The sequence below is a fragment of the Anastrepha obliqua genome, chromosome 4 (assembly GCF_027943255.1).
Source record: "Anastrepha obliqua isolate idAnaObli1 chromosome 4, idAnaObli1_1.0, whole genome shotgun sequence".
Lineage (NCBI taxonomy): Eukaryota > Metazoa > Arthropoda > Insecta > Diptera > Tephritidae > Anastrepha > Anastrepha obliqua.
The window spans coordinates 69,265,116-69,288,403 of record NC_072895.1 but is presented as its reverse complement, the minus strand read 5'-3'; the positions used below and the strand labels follow the sequence as shown (position 1 = coordinate 69,288,403).

General features: G+C 40.3%; 2 protein-coding genes across 6 annotated transcripts in view; both read right to left on the bottom strand.

Annotated features, from left to right (window-relative positions):
• The window catches only part of LOC129245416 (uncharacterized), a 221,507-nt gene extending 212,941 nt beyond the window's left edge, over positions 1-8,566 (bottom strand). For 2 of the 5 annotated variants that reach the window (XM_054883568.1, XM_054883569.1), the window contains exon 1: positions 8,456-8,566. The gene's annotated coding sequence lies outside the window, so the exon portion shown is untranslated. Of the gene's footprint in view, positions 1-7,770; positions 8,239-8,455 lie in introns of those variants that run through there. The other 3 variants (XM_054883565.1, XM_054883570.1, XM_054883571.1) reach the window with 2 other exon arrangements.
• Positions 8,567-18,107: 9,541 nt separating this feature from the next.
• LOC129245415 (E3 SUMO-protein ligase PIAS3) overlaps positions 18,108-23,288 on the bottom strand; it is a 52,796-nt gene continuing 47,615 nt past the window's right edge. The window contains exon 9 of the mRNA XM_054883560.1: positions 18,108-18,373. Within this exon, the coding sequence (XP_054739535.1) occupies positions 18,177-18,373 (197 nt within the window). The 3' untranslated portion in view covers positions 18,108-18,176. The remainder of the gene's footprint in view (positions 18,374-23,288) is intronic.

Below are 23,288 nucleotides of genomic sequence, written 5' to 3'. Positions count from 1 at the left end.
TTGCTAGATAGATAAAATTTGATTTCAGGTTTGGACTTCGACCTCATGGTCTTTTGTACCCTCTACTCATCACAGAATTTCATCCAAACCCAGTTTCTTATTAAACCTAAAGTAGAGCCGGGTTGCAATAAGCGTATATGCCTTTCTTTTGGCTGCAATTCTCCGCGCTATAGCACCGTATTCAAGGAGGTGTATCGGAGTCTTCGGGAACTGGTCACAAAAACGACAAGAGTTAGTGGAGCATATCCCAATCCTGTGGAAATCGCTGCGCAATCTGCAATGGCTTGTGAGAATGTCCATAAGAATTCAAGTTTGTACAAAAGAAAAAAACAAGTGGAAAAGCTGCTAGGATATCGAGAAATGTATGACACGGATTATGCGAGCTTAGGACATCAATTTCGTTTGCACAAAATTTTTTACTGCGGTATTTTTTCGTAAGCAGTTTCCCATAGCCAAACTTATCGTCTTCAAAATAATCTCACTAAGTGCAAATAAATTTGATATTTCCATATTTCATGCCTTTTGCAAAACGATAATCAACAAATTTAAGTATTCTAATACTGGCAAAAAACCGGTAAGACCCCATTTCTGTATCAGAAATCTACTATCACAAATCTAACCGCGCATATGCAATATATCTGGCTTGACTTAAACAAAAACCATCATTAATTACTCTATAAGCCACAAACCCACATTTACACAACACCAACACACAGATAGATTTGAAAAATTCCATTGTCGCGCTTACCGCCCATTATTGGCATTCTTGAGCTCACCATAAAAACCGCCCTCCCACAGCTAGTGATGGTAGTTGGCAGTGGCAATAAGAAATCAGCAAATCACCGCCATTATGGTTACTGCTGAAATCTGCGCCAGCGCCTTCTAAGTAAACGTACATACATGCAAACATGTGCACATATGCACATATGATACATATACACAATTCACCTTCAACTTTTTTATACGCAAGATTGTTTAATGGCTTCACTTTTTTCCAAGCAAAACGAAATCGAGAACTCCTTCACCTCCGCCCTCAAAAACTTAAAAGCCTTTTGACGATTAGTAAAAGAATGCAGCTTAAGCAGAAGAAAAATGTATTATGTGCACTGAAATTAATTTGTTTTCGATACATTAGATATTCAAAGCATGGCGGGGAAGAAGTAGAGCTGTTGTAAGGAAATATTTGTCTTTAAATCAATGAAAATTGTACAAGTGCAAAGAATTTGCTACAAAAATAGCTACTAAAATGGTAAGACAGCAGCCTGGATTCGAATCGTTTCACCAAATACTGTTAAATATCTTTTACTAAAAGGAATGAATTAATGACCATTTTTTAAGATCTCCATTAGTTCGTTATCTCGGGAATTTTTTTTTTGATAAAACTGCCCATATACTCGTTACGCACTGTGTATACCCCTGAAGAAACCCCTACTTTATTCAAAGTGGTCACCGTAACCATCGTTTGCTAATATCCGGGTTCGAGACCCCGCATTTGAAACGCACTTGAAAATAAGAGAAAAACTTTTTTCTAAAAGCAGTCACCCCGCGGCAGTCAATAGCAAACCTCCATTTGCATTTCTGCTATGAAAAACCTCATCAAAAACCATCTGCTGTTCGAAGGCGGTATAAAAATGTAGGCCCCTCAATTAATGATCAAGTAAAGACTCATGTTTTAGTAAGAATCAAAAAGGGAAAAGTTCAAGCCCCCAAGTGTTAGTCCGATGGAGCTAAGTCTAGTAAATAAGCCGTAAAAGGCAGTGCTTCTCAGCTAATGCCTCCACCATTTCTCTGACTAGTTTACCTTTTTTGGCTCTTTTTGCAGCAAAGCGTAGTTCAATTTGATTAATTATAAAAACCAAAGCTGTTCCCATACCGTAGGTAAAAGACAAAAACTAGAAATAATTAACACAGAAAAAGCCGTTTTTGTGAGAAACTTGTAATGTTATGAGCTGAATTTTGTTCGCAACGCGGGAGTTGTAGTTCGAGAGTTTCTCGTAGTGACACCTATAAGTATAAACAGATTCCGGTTTCATAGGTATATATTTGACACATTAGCCAAATACTTTTCTTCCTTGAGGGTTCATAGGAAACACAGAAAGAGCCTCCACAGTAGAAGTATATCAACATAATCTAACCTCGCGTTTCTATGAAAGTAAGTGTCGAACGTGCTTTTGGCATATCGGCTAATGGTCTGTGAAGGTTAGATTAATTGGATCACAAAAACTGTTTAGCCCATTACAACATATGGTATTACCACCGAAAGCACTTTGTTCTTTTGCGGAGTTTACCATAAATAATTCTGACGTCGTCTTTCTAGTTGGTTCGCGACAAAGCTCTTGGTTATATCCCATAGCTTAACCTTTGGCGAAAAAGAAGTTCAAAACTTTCAGTGTGGTACCGTTTGATGAGGCCGCTCGGTGGCGTTAGGGGTTATAAGCCAAAAACCTGCACGCTATACTCGTAGTGATCATGTAGGCGAAGACTTAGGTTTAACGAGAGATCGTCGGAGCGAATTAACTACCTACCCTTCCTTTAGCCTATACGCCTATAGCCATTTATAAAAATAACCGTCCAACCTGAATCCATACTGTTTTTGTTCCAAAACTGGTGGAAAATTTCAGAAAATACAAGTGTAATCTAAAGAGTAACAAAATCGTGTCTAGGATTTTTGTGTGTCCAAATCCAAGGCCTCTGCTAGACTTAATGACGCTCCGCAGTGACCTATCGGTAAGAGATTAAATACAATTTCTAGAACCTTTGTAGGAGTATGAGGCGCAGCCGCGTTATCAGCAAGCCGGCCGTAGCACTCTTTCCATTCTGCTCTTGGACGTAGTATTATTAAATGCAGGTCACACAACGATGAAATAATACCAAAAAAATTAATAAGTTTAGATAAGTATGCATAAGAACTACTACATACACTCTTCCTATTTGATATGTAAAAAAAAATCAGGGTGATATCTATTAACAGTATTTCGTTAGATAGAAATGTGGTCAATATTATGGTCAGTTCAGTGTTTTTTATTGTAATTTTGAACTCCTTTTCTACGAATTCTTGCAGCTTAATCTCTCCAAAATCCAAGCTCTGTACTTATAAGTATTTACTTATGAATTTGTTGAACAGCGAGGTTTCGGCGTTAACCGAGCGCTTGGTTGGCTCCCTGAGTGGCTGAGAATGACTCGCTCTTTGAGCGCTTTTCTTGCTGACAGACATTGCAGCTGACTGCTCAGCTAGGCACTGTGTGTGGTTGACATGGAGACACATTTCGGCATACACTGGGCACTGCACGAACCGACACCGGTGACGGTGTAGGATTTACGTAAAAAAGAAGTGGTGACGCTGATGATGTTGTCACTAAGTATGCGTGGCTTTATTGGCACTCACCATAATAGTTTATGTTGTTATTGTTTATGTGCTTTTGCTGATTATTGCCTATTGCGTGGGCACACTTAGACCCATACTTGCATAACGATGACTGCAGGAGCGGATGGGTATGCTGTGGTTGCAAGCAATAAAAATATTCAAGCATAAATAAATAAACTAATATGTGCATATAAATGCATTCAAGTGTTTGTATGTAAGTATATCCGCAGCTGGAATGCACTTTAATTACAAAGCACGGTCGCTTTTCATTGCATTCCCGCCTGTTGACTAACTTGGCATGTGCTATGACTATTACTGGAACTACGATTCCGATCGTTAATGCGCTTGCGCAGGGTTTTACGTTTTAACAATTCTAGAGGCGTCTTTACCAAGTAAGCACAATTCGTTACAATGCATGTGAGCACCTACACACTTACACACTTAAGCAAACAACCAACTGTTAGCAAAAAAAATGAATTAAATTTTATAATGAAAATTATAATGCAAGTCGTGCTGAAGATGGCTGACGGATTGTGCGGATTCTGGTTCTTTGTTGTTGGAGATATTTTCTAGCTGATGGTGGCTGCTATCTACTCGTATAGTCTTCTTTTCCATTTTGTGTATGCGTGTGGGTATGTATTGTATGTATGTAGTCGTCAAAGTGCACAGAATTTTTTTTTCATGATTTTTTGAAGTAATTATTAATTCTTATTATTTTTGTTATTTCAGCTGCAGCCTGCATGCAATTGCTACGCGCCCTTGGCAGCTGTATTTAATTGAAGTAAATTTTAGTTTCCTTTCTGTCATTACGCCACAATCGTTTTTATCCAAACGCCATACAAAACCGTAGCCCAAAATCGTACAGCCATTTTTGTGATGTTTATTTACTATTTTATTAATTTACTGGTAGTCCACGGCTTCGCTTGCGTCTTGAATGGAATTATTAATTTATTTAACACTTTAAAAAATTCTAATATCGATAGCGGCTTTCGTCTAATGCAGTTTCAAAGAACAGATTGTGGATTCTTTATATTATAAGGCAATTCCAATATATTGTGAATTAAAAAAATAAATGACAGCAACATTCAAAAAATACTTTTTAATTAAAAATCTTTCAGTAATAATTTGCATGATACTCACATCCTAATACTTAATTAATCAGTACCGTTTGCCATTTGCGCTGTAAGAATTAGGTGGCAACATCATACACAAATATTTTATTTAGTTCATTAATTGTTTATTCTTTTCAATATTTTGTTTTCATACACATAGCCTAACATCTAATTAAAGTAAAATTAGATGGTAATGCCATTCTTGAGTTAAGCCTATCTATACAATGGTATACTATATATACAATCTGACGCAAAATTAATCACCCTATCGAAAGATATATGATTTTTGTAGATGGCGTCGTACATCAATCATATTTGGCACTTGTTAATTAGACAGTTGCAATAAAAAAATAGACCAGCAAAGGTCAAAATAAATATTTCCATCCCCCAAAATCATTTATTTTATTTAGTAAAAAAGTTATTCAAAAACGAAATTGATGTTTAATTTTGCGTCGCCTTGTATATATGTACATTTCTTTCCAATAAATACATTTTTGTAATCAATTTCTTAATTTCCAAAAACAGAAAGTGCCACCACCAGCTAAAAATATTTGTGTATCGAAGCTTAAAATCTTCTCATTTGATACCTATGTATATCTTGATATTCAGCTTGATAATTGCTACTTTTCGTAAAAATTCAAGTAACAACGCTATAAAAAAATTTGTCAAATAAATTTGTCTTAAAAATATTTGCTCTATACTCATGCTGTAATACTTGCTAATTTTTAAGAAATTAATTTGTTTTAATTATAAACAGGTGGCAATACTGTGCTAGAATAATATCACATCACATAGGTGTAAAATATTTGAAAAATGGGACAGTAATTTTTGACTGATACTCTCTCAAAGAAATTTTCGACGTATTTATATGCTTTCAAAAATAAAGGGTTTTTCAATTGGCGCGGGTCGATTTTGGCGCCCTGTGGCAGCCATTTTGTTTTGGTGACATCTGTCAAATCTTTTGTTTATTATTCAGTTGTTTATGCCAAATCATCATGGCAAGTTACACGATTGAACAACACGTTCAAATGATAAAATTTTATTATCAAAATGAGTGTTCATTAACGCAAACGTTGCGCGCATTGCGCCCATTTTTCGGTAGACGTGGTGGCCCTTCAAAGTCGACTCTTCAACGTTTGGTGGCCAAATTTGAGACGACAGGTAAACAATCAGCCAACACCCGTACGTTCAAGGAACGCAAGATCAGCCGAGAACATTGCCGCGGTCCATGAAAGTGTACAGCAGAACCCGAGGCAGTCTATTCCTCGCCGTGCACAGGAACTTGGCCTTTCGCAGACTTCAACTTGGCGAATTTTGCGTCGGGACTTGGGCCTACACCCGTACAAGATCCAACTGACCCAGGAGCTCAAAGTTGATGACCATAGAAAAACGCCGTTTGTTCGCTGACTGGGCTTCGAATCGTTTGGAAGAGAACCCCAGTTTTTGGCGAAAAATCATCTTTAGTGACGAGGCGCATTTTTGGATGAATGGCTGTGTTAACAAACAAAATTGCCGTATATGGGACGACACCAAATCACACGAGGCTCAACAGGTCAAGATACTGCTACAACAACAACAACAAGGTTCACCAGGTGATCATGCATCCTCAAAAAGTTACCGTTTGGTGTGGATTTTGTGCCGGCGGCGTCATTGGTCCGTACTTTTTTGAAAACGACGTTGGTGAGGCGGTCACCGTCAACAGCGAGCGCTACACAACAATGATAACCAATTGCTTATGGCCCATATTGAACCATATGGACCTAGACGACATGTGGCTCCAGCAGGACGGCGCTACGTGCCACACAGGAAACGCCACGATTGACAACATCTACATCTACCCGCCCTTATTGAAAAACCCTTTAGTAGGAAGAAGTAGGAAAATTTTATTGAAATTTCAGACTTTTTTTTTGGGTATACGGTTTTGGAGCCCATTTAGATATATTTTCATTTATTTTCGCAAAAATCTTACAAAACTTTTTAGAATATGTTTTACTTCATTTAAATGAACATACGGCAATGACTTTAAAAGTCGTCTGCCGGAAAAATGAGGTAGATACATATTTATTTACGAAACTATTCATCTATAATAGATTGTCTGTACTTTAAAAACCAGTATAAAAATTTATTAATTCTTTCCATTGAAAATCATTTGCACCATTTAGAACACGAAATGAAATGAAATGTTGGGTTGTTTCATTGACCTTAATACAATTTAGAAATATTGCTCTTTTTTTCTTTCCACAGAAAAAAGCATTCTAACACGGTTTCGTTGCATTTCAAATTGTATGTAAGTCAATCGTATTTGATTTAAAACCTTAGCCCAGAAAACATTTCTTTTTAAGGTCCTCGCCTCATTTGAAATGGTGTTTTTGGGTGTTTCTTTAAAGCTTTTAAAACGGACACGATTTTTTATTTTTGATTTCAGTATTTTATTTTTTGATTTATTGTTAAAAAAGCCTTCAAAAAATGGTCTTCACATGGACAACGGACAGAGATATCGCCGGTTCTACTGAACTGATTTTAATGAAATAAAATTTAATTGACGTAGAATTGATGTCGTTATCTTTTTTAAAGAGAAATCTTTTTTCGTTTCCGTTGTTGGATGACAATTGTACATACAAGGGTAATGTTCCGAAGACTGTCCCAAAAAAGTGCGATTTCGAAACACTTCAGTACCCTCCCTTCCGTAAAGACCAGATTAAGGTCCTTAAGATATTTTTTTATTACCAAAAAATCAGAAAGAAGCTCAAGAAAAAAATGTACTGATACTGCTGATGAGTGAGTCGGCAATTCAGGTGTACGTTATGAAGGACCCGAGCAGTGTAATAAGTTTACGGCACAAGCAAAGTAAATAAAGCTAAAATTATTTCATATTTAATTCACATAATTTCCTTTTACTTTCGCGAACTGTTTTGACATTCCACCATAATATCCACCATAAATTCCACCATACGCAATATGAAAAGTGCCTATTATTTTTGTAGTGTGGGAACAACACATGTAGAAAAAAGAATTTAGTAAAATACGAAATAACGGATTAAAATACACCAGAAAAATATTTGTTATAACAAAATGTATAAATACAACTTTACTACATATCTCTTAATACACCAAAGCTCAAAATTCAACTTAGACGGAAAATGTGTAAGGGCTAATTTCATTAGCGTGTACTGCACAATTGTTTTCAATATAATATACATATGTAAAAAAATTATTTGAAAAGTATGTGGCATCTTTCAAATATATTTTCAATATACAAATGCAATAAAATAATTTACAAAAAGTATGTCTCACCTTTTAAGTTGTTTTTCTGCGTATTTGTTTTTTTTTTTTCTTTAGATTCCCAAGCTTTAGATTTTTAGGTACTTGTATTCCTAGTTGATTTTTACACTTTATGTCATAAGAAGTTTTCACTTTTTTTAATTCAGTGCTAAATACTTTCGGAATTAAAATGTTTACTTAAGCATTGCAACAAATTTTATTTCCGTATTCTTACAGAATATTTCAATACTTTCGCCGCAAGTTTAATAACAAATCAACAATTTAAAATAATTAAACGGCTTAATAAATCCATAGCTGGTGTTTAGTTTTGTTTGTTTTATACTGTTGCAGAACACATTTTTATTAATAACAGCTGCTCTCATTTCCAATTATATTTAGCGAACTCAAACACAACACCACACTACCACAAACGACAACCTTTCTTTATTTTTGTTTTTTTTTTTTTACTAAACATATACGCTTGCTTTAAAGCTTTATTTTTAATTTAAAGTGCTTTTGTTTACAATAATACGACAAACTATGTGATGCCAAAAAATGCCACATCTTACGCGGTGGCGTTTGTGAAGTAGCTCGCGCGCGTTACCACTACAATTGTCCAGTTAAAATAAAACTAAACACAAAAAACTCAACGTCATCAATGTGGGCTCAACACCACTGCATTGCGCTGCATTTAACTACGTTCCAATGCGACACTTACTAGCACTCAAACACCTGAACATACGCTGGTGTTGGTTACGATTGCTGGACAACAATACGTTAGTGACACTTTTCACGTTTGTTGTTGCGCACAAAGTAGTTTACTCGCGAACGTCTCAGAAACGACTGTAGTAAGTCGCTTAAAAAAAACCGGAACGAACTTAATGGTAAGAGCTAAAGAAAGCTTGGAGCACACGTCAACAAGTATGCGAGTATTTTTAAATATTACGAATAACGAACAGAGTGGCGCTCAGCAAGCACGTAAACTTCAGTTTCGACTCTAACTCCGAATTCAACTTGAGCTTGTGTAAATATTTTTTGCAAAGTATTAAATTGCCAGCTTAATTTACCTACATGCGAGTGCATACCTGCCAATACAGCAGTTCGCTATTGGCTAGCTCTCTTCTTGGGAGAAGAAAACAAAACTCTTTGAATATATTTCATTCACATACGTAGTTCGCTCACCTGTATGATACGAGTATGAGAATATTGTTTCTCACACTCACCTGCAGGTTGTATAATAATTAATTCTTATTGATTTCGATTGGATCATCGTCTTTCAACGCCTCATACTGGATATCTATATATTAATATATTTTCTAATTGCCGCTGAGCGTAATGAAGCTCGCCACTTCTTCCATTCAAAAGCCTGTTGTGATCAATGAGAGGCAATCACGCTTTGCAGCAGCAGTGGAAGCACTCATCAGCTGTTAACTTATAATTTTCCATGTACATATATACATACATATGTACTTAATTATGCAGGCATAGAGTTTAGTGCATTTCCTGCGCTATGGAGTTGAATGCAAATGAAAGTGGCACGAGGCTAGTGTAAGAAATGTAGAAATATTATGTTACATGACACACACACATACCCCTCGGGGGAACCTGTTATCCCTAGAGGGCGCCTCCCCAGGTGGTGGATAGGGGAACGCCTCCCAGATATGGGTGGCAGCAGGACAGCTCCCGCGAGCCACACAAGTCGAAGATGTAAACTTCGTTAAAAAACCCAAGGTGTGATGCGACCCGTGCCTATTGGGTGGGTTTGGCAGCCGGGGGACAATTAAGTTGTCTTCTAACGGAGCTCTCCTGACACCAGGCCGCCTCAAGTTATAACGGTGGCCTTACCATGGTATGGGGCGCTGCCATGGCTGACCAATTATTTCCCCGATATCCTCTTTGATCACCGCACATGGCGACATGTACAGCCCCCTGGCGGGGCAGGTGACCGTACGAAACAGTGAACAATGAACTCAGAAAAAAAAAAAAAAAAATCGGATAGCATCCACAAACGGACAGACAAGAAGACGGACAAATGGACAGACACAAACCCAAAATGGACGGTCAAGCGGACGCACCTACTGACACAACAGATGGACAAATGGACAACATGGACCGACACTAACGAACTAAGGAAGTTGGGAACTTCTTCAGAGGATGACCTTTTGGCCTCCAAGGGGCAAAAGCGTCAAAACGTTAAAAAAGGCCCGTCCAGGTATAAGCTTTACCAGAGGTCTCTGGCTATTCCCTGAAGCCGAAGGGAAAACTCATCCAAAGGACGCGGCCGATAAGGCAAGGTGCCAAAAGGTGGTCGATGAGTACCTGGCGTTCCAGGCCACCCCGAAGGCAGAAGCCATGAAACGCAATCGTTCGCAGGACGAAGAAGCACAAAGTGTCAGTTCACAATGCTTCAATACCAAAGCCAGCCAAACGCACATTTAATGAGGTGGCACGAGATCACCTGCAAACAGCTTTGCTTGATGAAATAACTAACCGCGGTAAACCTGCATCGGATAAGTGGTCCGAAATTGAGGCACGGCTGTCTCGCATTGTCGTCGATCACGTCATGGCAAACCCGGAGAGTCAAGTGCCAGGATTTGACTCAATGGAGGTGGTCCGCGGATACAGGGTGATCAAGTGCGATGATCAACTCTCACTTAACTTCTGCAAACAGTTGTGGGCAAGATCCAGAACGACTGGGGGGTTCGAGGGTCAAACTAATCCCGGCCAGCGAAATCCCTCGACGGCCGAGGTCTCGCATCTGGATACTGAACATGGAGTTCGAAGCTAAGCAACTAATTCCATACTTACAAGCACACAACCGCACTGTTCCGATGGATGACTGGAGTATTATCAAAGCGAAGGCTCCGCAAAAGAGCCTCCTCCAAATATGGGAGGAGAGCATCGATCCAATGGGAAAAGTGGGCACCAAACTTCGGTTCGTCGTGAGGAAAACGCACCTGAAGATATTCCGCTCTGCAAATCCGGAGGATGAATAGGACAAGATTGACGACGCCAACGAGTTGCTCTCGGGCATGCAACTTGACGACACCGATTCAACCAAAAACGATGGCGCTAACGAGCAGCATCCGGGAGTGAAGCTTGGTGACGCCGTCGAATTATAAAACGACCAGCTGCATTGGTCTCAAGGTTGCCAACGGACAACCTAACCGTTCTCCTGCCGGAGGAGGACGTCGACATCGCATTAATCCAGGAACCCTGGGTGCAGAGCACTGAGGTGAAGGGGTTTACGGGAAACAACCATAACCTTTTCTACAAACGGACTGAAGGTAAGCCCAGATCTTGTATTGTAGCTAAGAAACATTTGAACATATTTTTAATCCCATCATATTGTTCACAGGATGTGACGGCTGCTGGGGTAGAAGCCGCTGACGGTGTCGGCATCATACTGGCTTCCATCTACATGGCACATGATCGACCAGCACAACCCAAGAACAATCGTCGGCTTGTGCTTGAAGCTAGAAATGAGAACCTGCTACTTAGATACGATGCCAACGCAAGGCACTCTCTATGGGGCAGCTCGGAGACGAACGAACAAGGTGAGTCTTTTTACGACTTTATTATTAATACTAACCTTATCCTTATCCTCCCCGGTGGAGCAATGAGCTCTCGAAATTAGGGGAAGAAGCCAGATCAAATTTTAATGTCAGCTACTCAACAGGTAATTGGCAACTGTACAGAGAAAGACGGAGACAATACAAAAAGGCAACTAGGGCCGCCAAGAAGGAGAAATGCAGAGATTTTTGTTCTTCGATCGAATCTACCAGAGATTCTGCGAGGCTCAGTCGTATTTTGTCCAAAGATCATTCAATGGTTTCTTGGGTTAAGAAACAGATGGCACTTGGACTTCTACGGCAGAAGAACTTATTTTAAATACTCATTTTCCGAGATGTAGCGCTCACGATAGCGATGTTGGGAGAATTCGGCGAAGCCGCTATGACCCTCAGCATATTGCCGATATATGTAATAGCCACAAAAGAGAAGGTTGCATGGGAAATCAAATCATTTCACCTTTCAGATCTCCAGGCCCCGACGGGATTTTTTCCAAGAGGTTACAGGAAACTCTTGATAATATTCTGCCATGGCTAATGGAAATATTTAAAGCGTGTCTAAACCTAGGTTATATTCCAAATAGCTGGAAACCTGTTAGAGTCATCATCATACCAAAGGTGGGCAGAAGGGGACATCAATCAGCAAAGGACTTTAGGCCAACTAGTCTGAACGGCTTTTAGACATACACATTAGAAGCTCGCTGGAGAGCTCTAGTATATCAATTGCACAACATGCTTACCTCAAAGGCAAATCGACGGAGACAGCGCTTCACGAGGTAATCCGAACAATAGAGGGGTATCTGGCAAGCAAACAGTACACCATGGCAGCTTTTCTTGACACAGAAGGCGCATTTAATAACGTTAGCACTGATGCTATCCAACGGGCGTTAATAGACTTATTGGTGGAAAATTGTATCAACAATTGGATCATCTATATGCTAGAAACTTGGATAATTAGAGCCAATATGGGTAATATCAACATAACTAAAAGAGTCCACAGGGGCACTCCACTGGGGGAGTATTATCTCCACTCCTCTGGTTAGGTGTTATTAGTAAAATCTTAATAAAACTTAATGGAGGTGGGGTAAAGGTGGTCGCGTACGCTGATGTTGTGGTGTTAATGGCATCAGGACTGTGTCCCAATACGATCAGTGGGATCATTCGGCAAGCTTTACTCTTGGGCTACAGGCTGTGGCCTAAGCTAAATCGCGCGTAAAACAGAACTCATGCTATTTACGACCAGATATATGGTACCAACTCCACCAAACATTAACGGACAAACCCTCTCACTTTCACCTAGTACAAAGTTAGGTTAAGTTAGGTAGTGATGGTTGCCCAGAGAGTGGGCCCACTTGGACGAAGAAGTTTGGTTCATCCATTGTGATACCATTGAAAGAGGGGGAAAAGAGGTGAAGGAAAAAAGAGGACGAAAGGGAAAGGGATGGGGAAGGTTGAGTGTTTGTGGACTACGAACGGTGACTCGTCTGCGGTTGTGTTAACCTCTTTATGTAGCTAATGCAGTTCATCAGATTTTTGTTTTCAATACCTGCTATATCAGCAGGCGCAGAAAACCAGTGAGAACCAAGATGCTTGAATCTTAGTCCCGCGAGAACTGGGCAGCTGAAGAGCAGGTCCTGAGATGATTCCACCTCATCCACCATACAGCTGACGCAAAAAGGACTCGAAGTAATTCCGAGTCTCACGGCATGTATACCCCGCGAACAGTGCCCTGTGAGGATGCCCACGAAAGTGCAAAGTACTTAGGGGTAATTCTGGACTCCAAACTTAGCTGGAAATTAAACATTGAAGAACGGGTAAAGAAAGCAAAAATCGCTTTATATGCCTGTATGCTAGGAAGAAGATGGGGTCTTCAACCCAAGTATACATTATGGTTGTAACTATAAGGCGGTTATGCGACCAATTTTAACTTATGCCTCGGTAGTTTGGTGGAAAGCTCTAGAGAGAGAGAGTACAACATTAAATTACTCGGCAGAATACACAGATCAGCCTGTGCAATAACAGTCGTGCAATCAAACCATGTCCTAGGGAGGCCCTGAACGCTCTGACGTTATTCAGGTAGATCTACATATCAAGAAGATGGCAACAATGAGTACATTTAGGTTAAATGAAGCAGGCTGCTGGAAGGAAAAACCTCATGGCCATGCCAGTCTATTACTGCGACAAATGCAGTATAACTCGTAGAGGACTGACTACATCGTCCCGACGGTAACATTCAGTAGAAATTTTGTCCCTCTCTTTCCATCTCGGAAAGAATGGAATAAGGGATTCTCACTAAACAATTTCGACATTACAGTCTATACAGATGTATATATTCTCATTGACTTAAAATTGAAAGATCTGTGCGTCTCCCTAATGCTTGCAGTGTCTTTCAGGCGGAAGTACTGGCAATTTGGGAAGTTTGTAGGCTACTAATCGCAGATCCCTCTTTTAAGGACAATATCGCCATTCTTTCAGATAGCCAAGCTGCAATCGAGGCAGTGGGTTCGGCTACAATAACCTCTAAAGTGTTGGAACAAAGCAAGACTAGCCTTACCACCTTGAGTGAAAACCATAAAGTTACCTTAATCTGGGTCCCGGGACATCGGAGCATTCAAGGTAATGAAAAAGCGGATGAACTGGCAAGAAGGGGATCTGCCATGAATAACGCTCTTGTAGAATCGGTACTCACACCATTAGGTGCAGTCAAGAGTGCAATTTCCCTAAAATACCTCCGAATCGCAGATTGTAGATGGAGAGACCAGACGAAATGCAAAATTAGCAGAACGTTATGGCCCACCTACAACCTTAAGCAATCGTCAACATTGATAAACATGAAACGACGGGACGCCTGGAGACTAACGGCAGTCATAACTGGCTTTTGGTCTGTGGGAGAACAAGCAGCCAAAATGGGCATCCCTCACAACACATACTCTCACAGTTGTAAACAACCGGAGAAAAAGGAAACAATCTTCCATTTCCTCTGCGAATGCCCTGCCCTATGGAAGGACAGAATGTTAACCCTGGGTAAACCGCTGTCCGAGAGTCTGGAATAGCTGTCTGGCTTAGATGACAACAACCTAATAAGGTTCCTGAACTGCACAGACTGGATATAGTCATGCTGTAAATAACTGGTAAACAAGTTGGTAACGAGGATGTGGCGACAAAATGGTGCGGAAGCGCTAGTTGGAATCTGGAAGAATCACCACTTAAACCAACCAACCAACCATGTTACATGAATCAATTTTCACCGTGTAAAAACAATGATTTCGTATGTAGAATAAGAAGAGTTTGCGAGGAGGCATATTGTCAAAAAATGCTACTTTTGAAAATATCAACTTTGGAGATTTTTAACGTACTGAATTCAAATCCGAGGTTATAATGGTTCTGGTGGTTCATGTTTACGAGATATTTTAATTTAAAAAATATTCTAGCCAAAAAACTATTTCGGCCATATATATACCATCGCGATTTCGTTTTGTCAAAAAAACATAAAAAGTATCTTAAGGTAAAAGTTTCTACTTTCGAATGTGACACCTACCATTTATGTAAACAAACTCGCATTGCCAATTCTTAAGTAACAAATCTGAAGTAACAAAGAGCAAAGAATTATGTAGCCCTTCCAATACAAAAACGAAGAATTTTGGTTCGATCTGAATGTCGAGGCCATTAGTTAGTTAGTTGTCAATTTCACATATTTGCTGACTTCTGTGAAATAATGCAGAAAAAACTTCTAATTAATAGTAGAGCACTTCTTTACAGCTTCATCTCTAAAATTTTTAAGGGCATGTTTTATTATATCAAGAGAATTAGTGTTTACTTCGGTCCACCGATGGCGTTGTCAGTTCTGCTCTTAGCTTTTATTCACATTCCTCTCAACGAGTACTCATTGAACAAAAATTGGTCTTCACTCAATCGAAAAGTTCAGTTAAGCCAGGATTCATTCAACACCGATTATATTATACTTATATTTTTTTTTTTTTTGTATTTAACACTATTCAAATAATTAAGTGATATGTTGATGGCTTGTGAACCAATAAAACAAAACAAAAAATCGAAAATCGAATGTACTTAGTCATAAATTCTGTGACAAGTTTTACAACGCATACGGCGAGAACAAATTCCCAAAAAAAAGTTCCGTTATTTTTGCTTTTTCTCGTATACATTGTCTATTCAGCAATTATACAAGGGGTGCCTTTTATATTTCGGGATTAGAGAACAAAAACAAATTTTAATCAACGAAAATCACTTTATTGTTTTTCAAAATATTCTCCATGAAGATCTATACACTTTTGCATGCGTTTGAACCAATTGTTGAAGCACTTTTGCCACTCTGAATGAGGTACCTCCAAAACATGCATTCTGAATGCCGCAACCGCTTCTTCAGGTGTCGAAAAACGTTGACCTCTCAGTTTGTTTTTTACGTACGGGAATAAAAAGAAGTAATTCGATGCCAAGTCAGGACTATAGGGCGGATGACCCATGTGTTTTTGAGCGATTCGACAAATTGTGTGGGATCCAACGCGAACAAATTTTTTTTGACAGTCAAATGTTTATGCAATATTGAATGTATACTGGTCTCACTAATGCCTAAGATTGTCTCAATCTCACGATAGGTCACATGACGATCTTGCAATATCAGTTCGCGTACAGCATCAATGGTTTTCGGAACAACAACTGATTTTGGACGACCTTCACGAAATTCGTCTTGGAGTGAACTAAGACCACGATTGAATTCACCATACCATCGATAAACACTGGTCCTTGATGGAATGAATTAAGTTCATCCATGCAATGTTGCTGAGTTAATCCACGTCGGAAGTTGTAAAAAATAATCGCACGAAAATGTTCACGATTTAATTCCATTTCGTCGCTAAACTAGCGCTTGAAGAAAATTAGACTCGACAAATGCAAGCAGCTTTTTCGGTGGCACGCCGTCAACGGCCATGAAAATATTCTTTTCACAGATGAGAAAATTTTCTTTGTGGAAGAAGTTTTTAATAAGCTAAATGACAAAAACTATTTTAAAACTTCTAAAGACGCAAGAAATGCCAGCCTCCGTAATGGTTTGGGAGTGTCTTGTAAAGGCGTTACATCCCTACGAAAAAGGAAGTAAGACCGGGCAAAAGTGTACCAGAAGGATGTCTTAGAAGGCGTCGTGAAGAAGTTGAGCAGCACTCTCTTCGATGGAGGCCGTTGGATCTTCCAGCAATCACCACCAAACGTCACCCAACAGTGGCTAAAAAACAATGTTCCTGGGTTCATAGCCGCAGAAGATTGGCCGTCTGGAAGTCCAGATCTGAATTCATTGGGCTACAGTTTGTGGTCAGAATTGAAGAACATGGGCTGTCGAAGACGTCACAGAAATTTGGAGAGTCTAAAACAACAATATTTGGTTCGAGCAGCGACGTCAATATCCATAGAAACCGTGCGTGCGTGAATAGCCCAATCTTTTGAAGGCTTGTGTAAAAGCAAATGGTGACCATTTCGAATGAAAATTAATTTTTTTTCTAATATTTACATAATTAAATAAAACTAACTTCATTAAAAACAATATTATAATTTCATATCTGTAACGGACTTGTAACAGAACTTATGACAATATTAAGAGGAATAAGATTTGTTTTTTTGTTTCATGTTCAATGATAAGATTTACTTTTACCGATCAAAAACAAAAATTATTGAAAAATATTCATGTGCCTTTTATTTATCATCGTCAACATCATCGTTTCCTTTATCTCCCATTGAAGATTAGGACCTTATATCTAAAGGCCTTTCACTATCCGCAGACTCCGACCCGTCCGGTTGACTACAGCTCGACATTCGCGTAATATCGCTAATTCCGCGATTCGAAGCCTTTTTTATAGCAAGTTCAATTAAATTCTAAGCAATAAATGGATCACCCTGTTTATTATAACATTTTAACACTTCAAAAGTTAATTTATTAAATGTATTTTCAGTCGCAAATCATAACTCATATTCATATCACAACTCTCTTTTAAATAATTCAAAAATTTACATATTCACTTACACATATGTACACATACTCATAAATGTAAAGCAATATAGAATATTTGAGAGTTTTACCAATGTATGCATATACACAATAATGCTGTTCTAAAATAATGCTGCTTTAAAATTAATTTGGCAGATGCAAGGCAACTCTTCTTCTTAATTGGCGCTATAACCGCTTACGCGATTTTGGCCGAGTTTAACAAAGCGCGCCAGTCGTTTCTTTCTCGTGCTAACCGGCGCCAGTTGGACACACCAAGTGAAGCCAAGTCCTTCTCCACCTGATCTTTCCAACGCAGAGGAGGCCGCCCTCTTCCTCTGCTACCACCAGCTGGTACCGCATCGAATACTTTCAAAGCCGGAGCGTTTGTATCCATTCGGACGACATGACCCAGCCAACGTAGCCGCTGGATCTTTATTCGCTGCGCTATGTCTATGTCGTCGTAAAGCTCATACAGCTCATCGTTCCATCGTCTGCGATATTCGCCGTTGCCAACGTGCAAAGGTCCAAAAATCTTACGCAGAATCTTTCTCTCGAACACTCCAAGCGTCGCTTCATCGGATGTTGTCATCGTCCAAGCTTCTGCGCCATACGTTAGGACGGGCATGATGAGAGTCTTGTAGAGTGTTAGTTTTGTTCGTCGAGAGAGGACTTTACTGCTCAGTTGCCTACTTAGTCCAAAGTAGCACTTGTTGGCAAGAGAGATTCTACGTTGGATTTCAAGGCTGACATTGTTATCGGTGTTAATGCTGGTTCCTAAATAGACGAAGTCCTTTACAACCTCAAAGGCAACTATTTGGTTTAAATTCGTAAATGCATCTATGAGACTGTGTGTGGGTGACTGGACATACTCTTCTTCTTTATATCAAATATATGATTTTCTTCCGTCGCTGGCATCTTAACTCGTAATTGCCGTTGCGCAATCTCTTAACATGTATAGACCGGCCATTGTGCCACATATTCCAGCTACGCCACTTATACATCTTCAATCCACTTAGAGTGATGCCCTTAAAATAATCTACCGTTGAGCTTTCATTGGAATCCTTGATTTGTGTATCTGTGTTAACGATATAAATGGAGAACAGAAAAAATATAACACGACGAATGATTGGTAATAATACGAAGATGTGCTTAAAATAAAGGTCAGGATTTTAAAAAATAACTTGAAAATAGAAGATTTTTCGAATCTTAAAAAAAGGAAGACTAACGCCCAATATTCGTGCATCATAGGTCAATTCAAAGTTATACCAAAGTTAATCCTATAGAGCCTTAGAGTTTTCACATATCAAGGAAGTGCAAGAAATAAGCACAAATTTGCAAATTCCATTTAGACAGCAGCGGTTTCCGCTTATGTTTGCATTTTCGGAAAATACCGTTCTATGCAGTTTTGCAGATTTATTCTTTAATTTCTCCCACTTTCAATATCGTTTAACCAAGTTTCATTGAGCTATATACAAGTATACCCCGTAGTGAGCACGGACAGACATACAAACGATTTATTTCATCTAAGACCAAATATAAAAGTGACTTTCCAATATAAACTTTCATTTGATTGTTTTGTTTTTGTGTGTGAATTATCCGCGTGAAGCAAAAAAGGTCAAATTTGCGCTGTTTCACACTACCCCCATTTATCGTGATTATTTGATCAAAAGCTCGAACCATTATTATTATTAGAAGGCCATTACGCACGGCGACCAGAGCTGATCTATTGTGAAAGGCCTATTTTGTAACCCTAGAGTTTTAGGATTTTTAGAAATTTTAGCACAATTTTGGGTTTGTTGTTCCAAAGATTGCATGGAGATACTATGATACCACCAAGGTGGTGAAGTCTTTGTCTGCCCAACGCAGGACATTCACAAAGCACATGTTCTGAGCTTTCTATGTCCATTTCGCAAAAGCGGCAGACATTGGTCTCGGATAGACCAATATTGTTTAGATGGTACTTCAGGCTGCAGTGACCTGTAAGGTATCCGGTTAAAAGACGCAGATCTACTCTGTTTAGTGAGAGAAGTTTGTCAGATATTCCTTTGTTGGGACTTAGGAATAGTTTGGCTTGACGCTGACCGGCACAGTTTAGCCATTGTGCGGCAAGTTTTCTTTCCTCCCATTTCCTAGCCTAATACATAAACTACTAGGTCATCAGCGTAACCCTGAGTGTGAAATCCTAGGTTATTCAGTTTGTGGAGAAGTTCATCTATGACTAGAGTCCACAGAAGAGGAGAGAGTACGCCACCTTGAGGGCAACCTCTTGTGGCTTTAATAGATTTGATTGTTCCTCCTAGTTCGGTGCTGATCGTCCTAGATTCCAGCATGAATATTATCCATCTAGTGATGGGTTCAGGTACCTCCTTTAGATATAGGGCATTATAGATTGCCTCATAGGAGGTGTTATCAAAAGCTCCTGATATGTCAATAAATGCACATAGAGCTATCTGTTTGGACTCAATAGCCTTTTCAATAACTGTTACCAGGCTGTGTATTGCAGTCTCAGTGGATTTTCCCTGTTGATAGGCAAATTCAAGTCGATGCAGTGGGAATTTAGGTAGATTGTATTCCCTAATATACTGATCAACTATCTTTTCCATTGTTTTGAGGAAAAATGAGCTGAGACTAATTGGTCTGTATGATTTAGGCAATTGTTCGGGTTTTTTCCCTACCTTTGGAATAAATACGACCTTAACCTCAGCCCATTTTGTAGGCAAATATCCTAGCAGTAAGCTTGCTTTGTATAGTCTGGTCAAATTAGGCATAATATGGTGTGCACCCTGGTGTAAAAGACAGAGGAATATCCCATCAGGACCAGGAGATTTGTATGGGCTGAATGTTGATATCGCCCATTGTACCCGCTTTTCATGGAATAGCTTGTTTGCTAGTTTTAAGTTCTCAGCACCCGCAGATGTAGTAGTTTCTGCCGGTACAGAGATCTCATCTAGCACAAGTGATCCAGGGAAGTGAGTGTCCAGCAGAAGTTGACTGGTTTCCTCTGGATTCCTTATGTAGCTTCCGTCTGGCTTTTTCAGGGTACTAATGCCGTTTGAGTGATCTTTTAATAGGGCTTTTTAAATACGAATAGCATCCGGAAGACTACAAATCTTTTCACAGTGATTCCTCCAAGTAGCCCTTTTAGATTTCCTCAATTCTTTATTGTAGTTGGTTAGGGCCGTTGAGTAGGAGGACCAGTCCCCCATTGCTTTAGCTCTATTCCATAGGGTTCTTGTTTTTTTACGCAGGTTGGAAAGTGTACTATTCCACCAAGGAACATTTCTTTGTGGCTTTTTCACTTTTACTGGGCAACTTTCGTGAAACGCAGATATTATGTTTGAATGTAGTTCGTTCGATTCGAACTCAAGCTCAGATATAAGCTGAATGTGACGCTTAGAGCAGTTAACACTTTGTTCTAAATAGAAGTGAAAGTAGTCTCAGTTAGTTTTTCTGGGGTTTCTGTAAATTGTCATTTGTGGTTTGGTTGCACCTATATCGAATCTAATATGTCTGTGATCCGACATAGATGTTTCCTCTGACACATGCCAATTTGAGACTTCGGACAAAACATTATGGCTAGAGAGAGTGATGTCAAGGACTTCACCTCTGATTGCATTAATGAATGTAGGTTCGTTGCCTCGGTTTAGGATAGATATATTATACCTAAGTAGAAATTCAATAAGGTAATCACCTCTTAGATTGATGTTTGTGCTTCCCCACGCTGTGTGGTGCGCATTTGCATCACAGCAGAGGATCCACCGGAGACGTTTTTGCTGACAATATTCCACCAGGGCTATAACCTCCCTTGTTGGAGCAGTGACCTCATCTCCTGGAAGTTAGGCGGAGGCAAGTACTACCTCATGCTCACCTTTGCTCGTTGGCACTTTTACCCAAATCGCCACCAGGTCTTCTGTAATGAACTGTGATATCGGGATAAAGGTTAGTTGATTATTTATTATCAACGCCGCTCTGGGACGGTCTTTGTTGGCAGCATATATCAACTTACCGTTTGCGCTCTGGAGTCCCAGAATGACTCCTTTACGTACCCATGTTCTTGAATGAAAGCTACATCCAAGAGTTCTTGGTTAAATCTCCTCGTAAGCACGTCCGAGGCTGCTTTTGCGTGATGGAGATTTATTTGAAGGCATCCGGGTTGCCTTCTGGTGTTGTAAGGTTTTCGCTTAGGCCAGGTCATCTAGTGATCCTTCGTTTGGCAATGGCTGCCTTTTTCTTGCCTCGGTTGCTTTTCAGCAGGACTGCTTCCTCAGCGGATATCTGATCCCCTCTTCGATCCTTGTTGTGGCTGTGCGCTTTTTTATCAGCCTGCAGCGGGGGTCGCATGCGGATACCCTCGGCCACGTTATGGCGCCATGTGCCGGATGTTGTTGGCTTTTCTGGCTCGTGTCTGGAGCAGCTGGCCTTATCGTCCTGGGCTATTGAAGCCGTTGGAGTCAAAGTTCCCGCTTCCTCAGAGCTTTGTTTCGCCGAGGGGTCAGAGTCCTGTTCGGTAACCTTAGGCGGATCAATTGGGCCTTTAGATTTTAGCCAAAGTTGGGTTTTACCGAACCCGTAGTTCAACCAGTTGTTGGAAGTCTTTATGACTTCTGCGGAGATTGGGTCAATAGCAATGGTAATTTCTACCACAGTACCCTTGCGCACTCTGTTGAGCACCCGCCAGTCATTGGTGTTGAGGCCCTCGTTTTGGCCGTCAAGGAGGCTAATAATATCCTCAGTTGAGGTGCTGTCCAATTCTGGAAAGTGACCAACGAAGATTTGTGGGCGCGGTATGTCCGCCTCCTGCACAATCTTCAGCTGTGCATCTTTCCACGGCTTCAGCTTAGGAACTACTTCCTTTAGCCAATTAGCCGTATCATCGCAGCCGCATGATATAACTATATATCCTGGGTGAAAGGTGCAGCTATTAAATTTGGGCTTTGCAGCACCAGTCTGCTTTTTCCTTATCGCCTCCAGGATAGCATGTTGTATGGCCGTTAGTCTTTCCGTCGACCATACTGTAGTGGGATAGTCAGGAGGAATTATTCCCAACTTCGTGCTACACGCCGCGTCTTTGTAAGACATTTTTGTTGAGTCTACCTTGACTTCTGGATTAGGCACTGCTGCCTTTGGTCCTTCCGTTTCGGTAGTCTCTTCTGCCTTTTTTCCAACGCTAGAGCTCCCCTGTAAATTGGCATGTTTAGGGGAGCTTTGCTTTGGCGTGGTGCTGCTGGAGCGTTGTCGCTTCAGATCAGCTGGTTTTTGAGCCAACTCTCTTGCCTCGTCAATGCTGTGACCTTTTCTCAGGAAGTACTTTAGGCGCTTTCTGGCGGCACCGCAAAGCCGCACCTTGTCGTCGTCCTTTCTTCCTGAGTCACGAGTGGAAGAAGATAATAGTTTCTCCTCTTCCTCTGGTGATATGGTAGAAGCTTTGCCATCTGGCCCCAGGGCCATGTCGTCAACTTCCATATCCGTGCTTTCGCTGCCAGTTGGAAGGCATTGTTTGCCCTTACCTGCCTGCGATGTTGTTGGTAATTCGGCACTGTTTACCGAAAGGTCGTTATCGACCTGGTTTATATTAGGCACTCCTGCCTTTTTTAATAAATTGTTTGACTCTGCCATGTGGTCCCACGAGTGAAGGGGAAGGGAAGGTCGAGCCACGACAGTGCCCCGGTGTCTCGGTAAGGCTAATTACAACCAGAGGGCGCCCGGTATCTGGAGGTCACCGTTATAAGACACACTTACGTAGTGCCATTCATCCTACAGGCACGGTTCGAATTACACCTAGGATTACGGGTTTTTTCGAGTTATGCCTCTCTAGATCCGCCATTTTTGGTTAAAAGCAGGGGCACCTCGTGCAGGAGTGGCATTCTACCACAATGGTCGGTCTTTAGGCTACTGGCACAACTGCCATACGCCTCTGTGTGCATTCCTCCAAGAAGCAACGTACACTTCACCCCCAAGCTCAAACCATACATAACTGTTTAAAAATACTT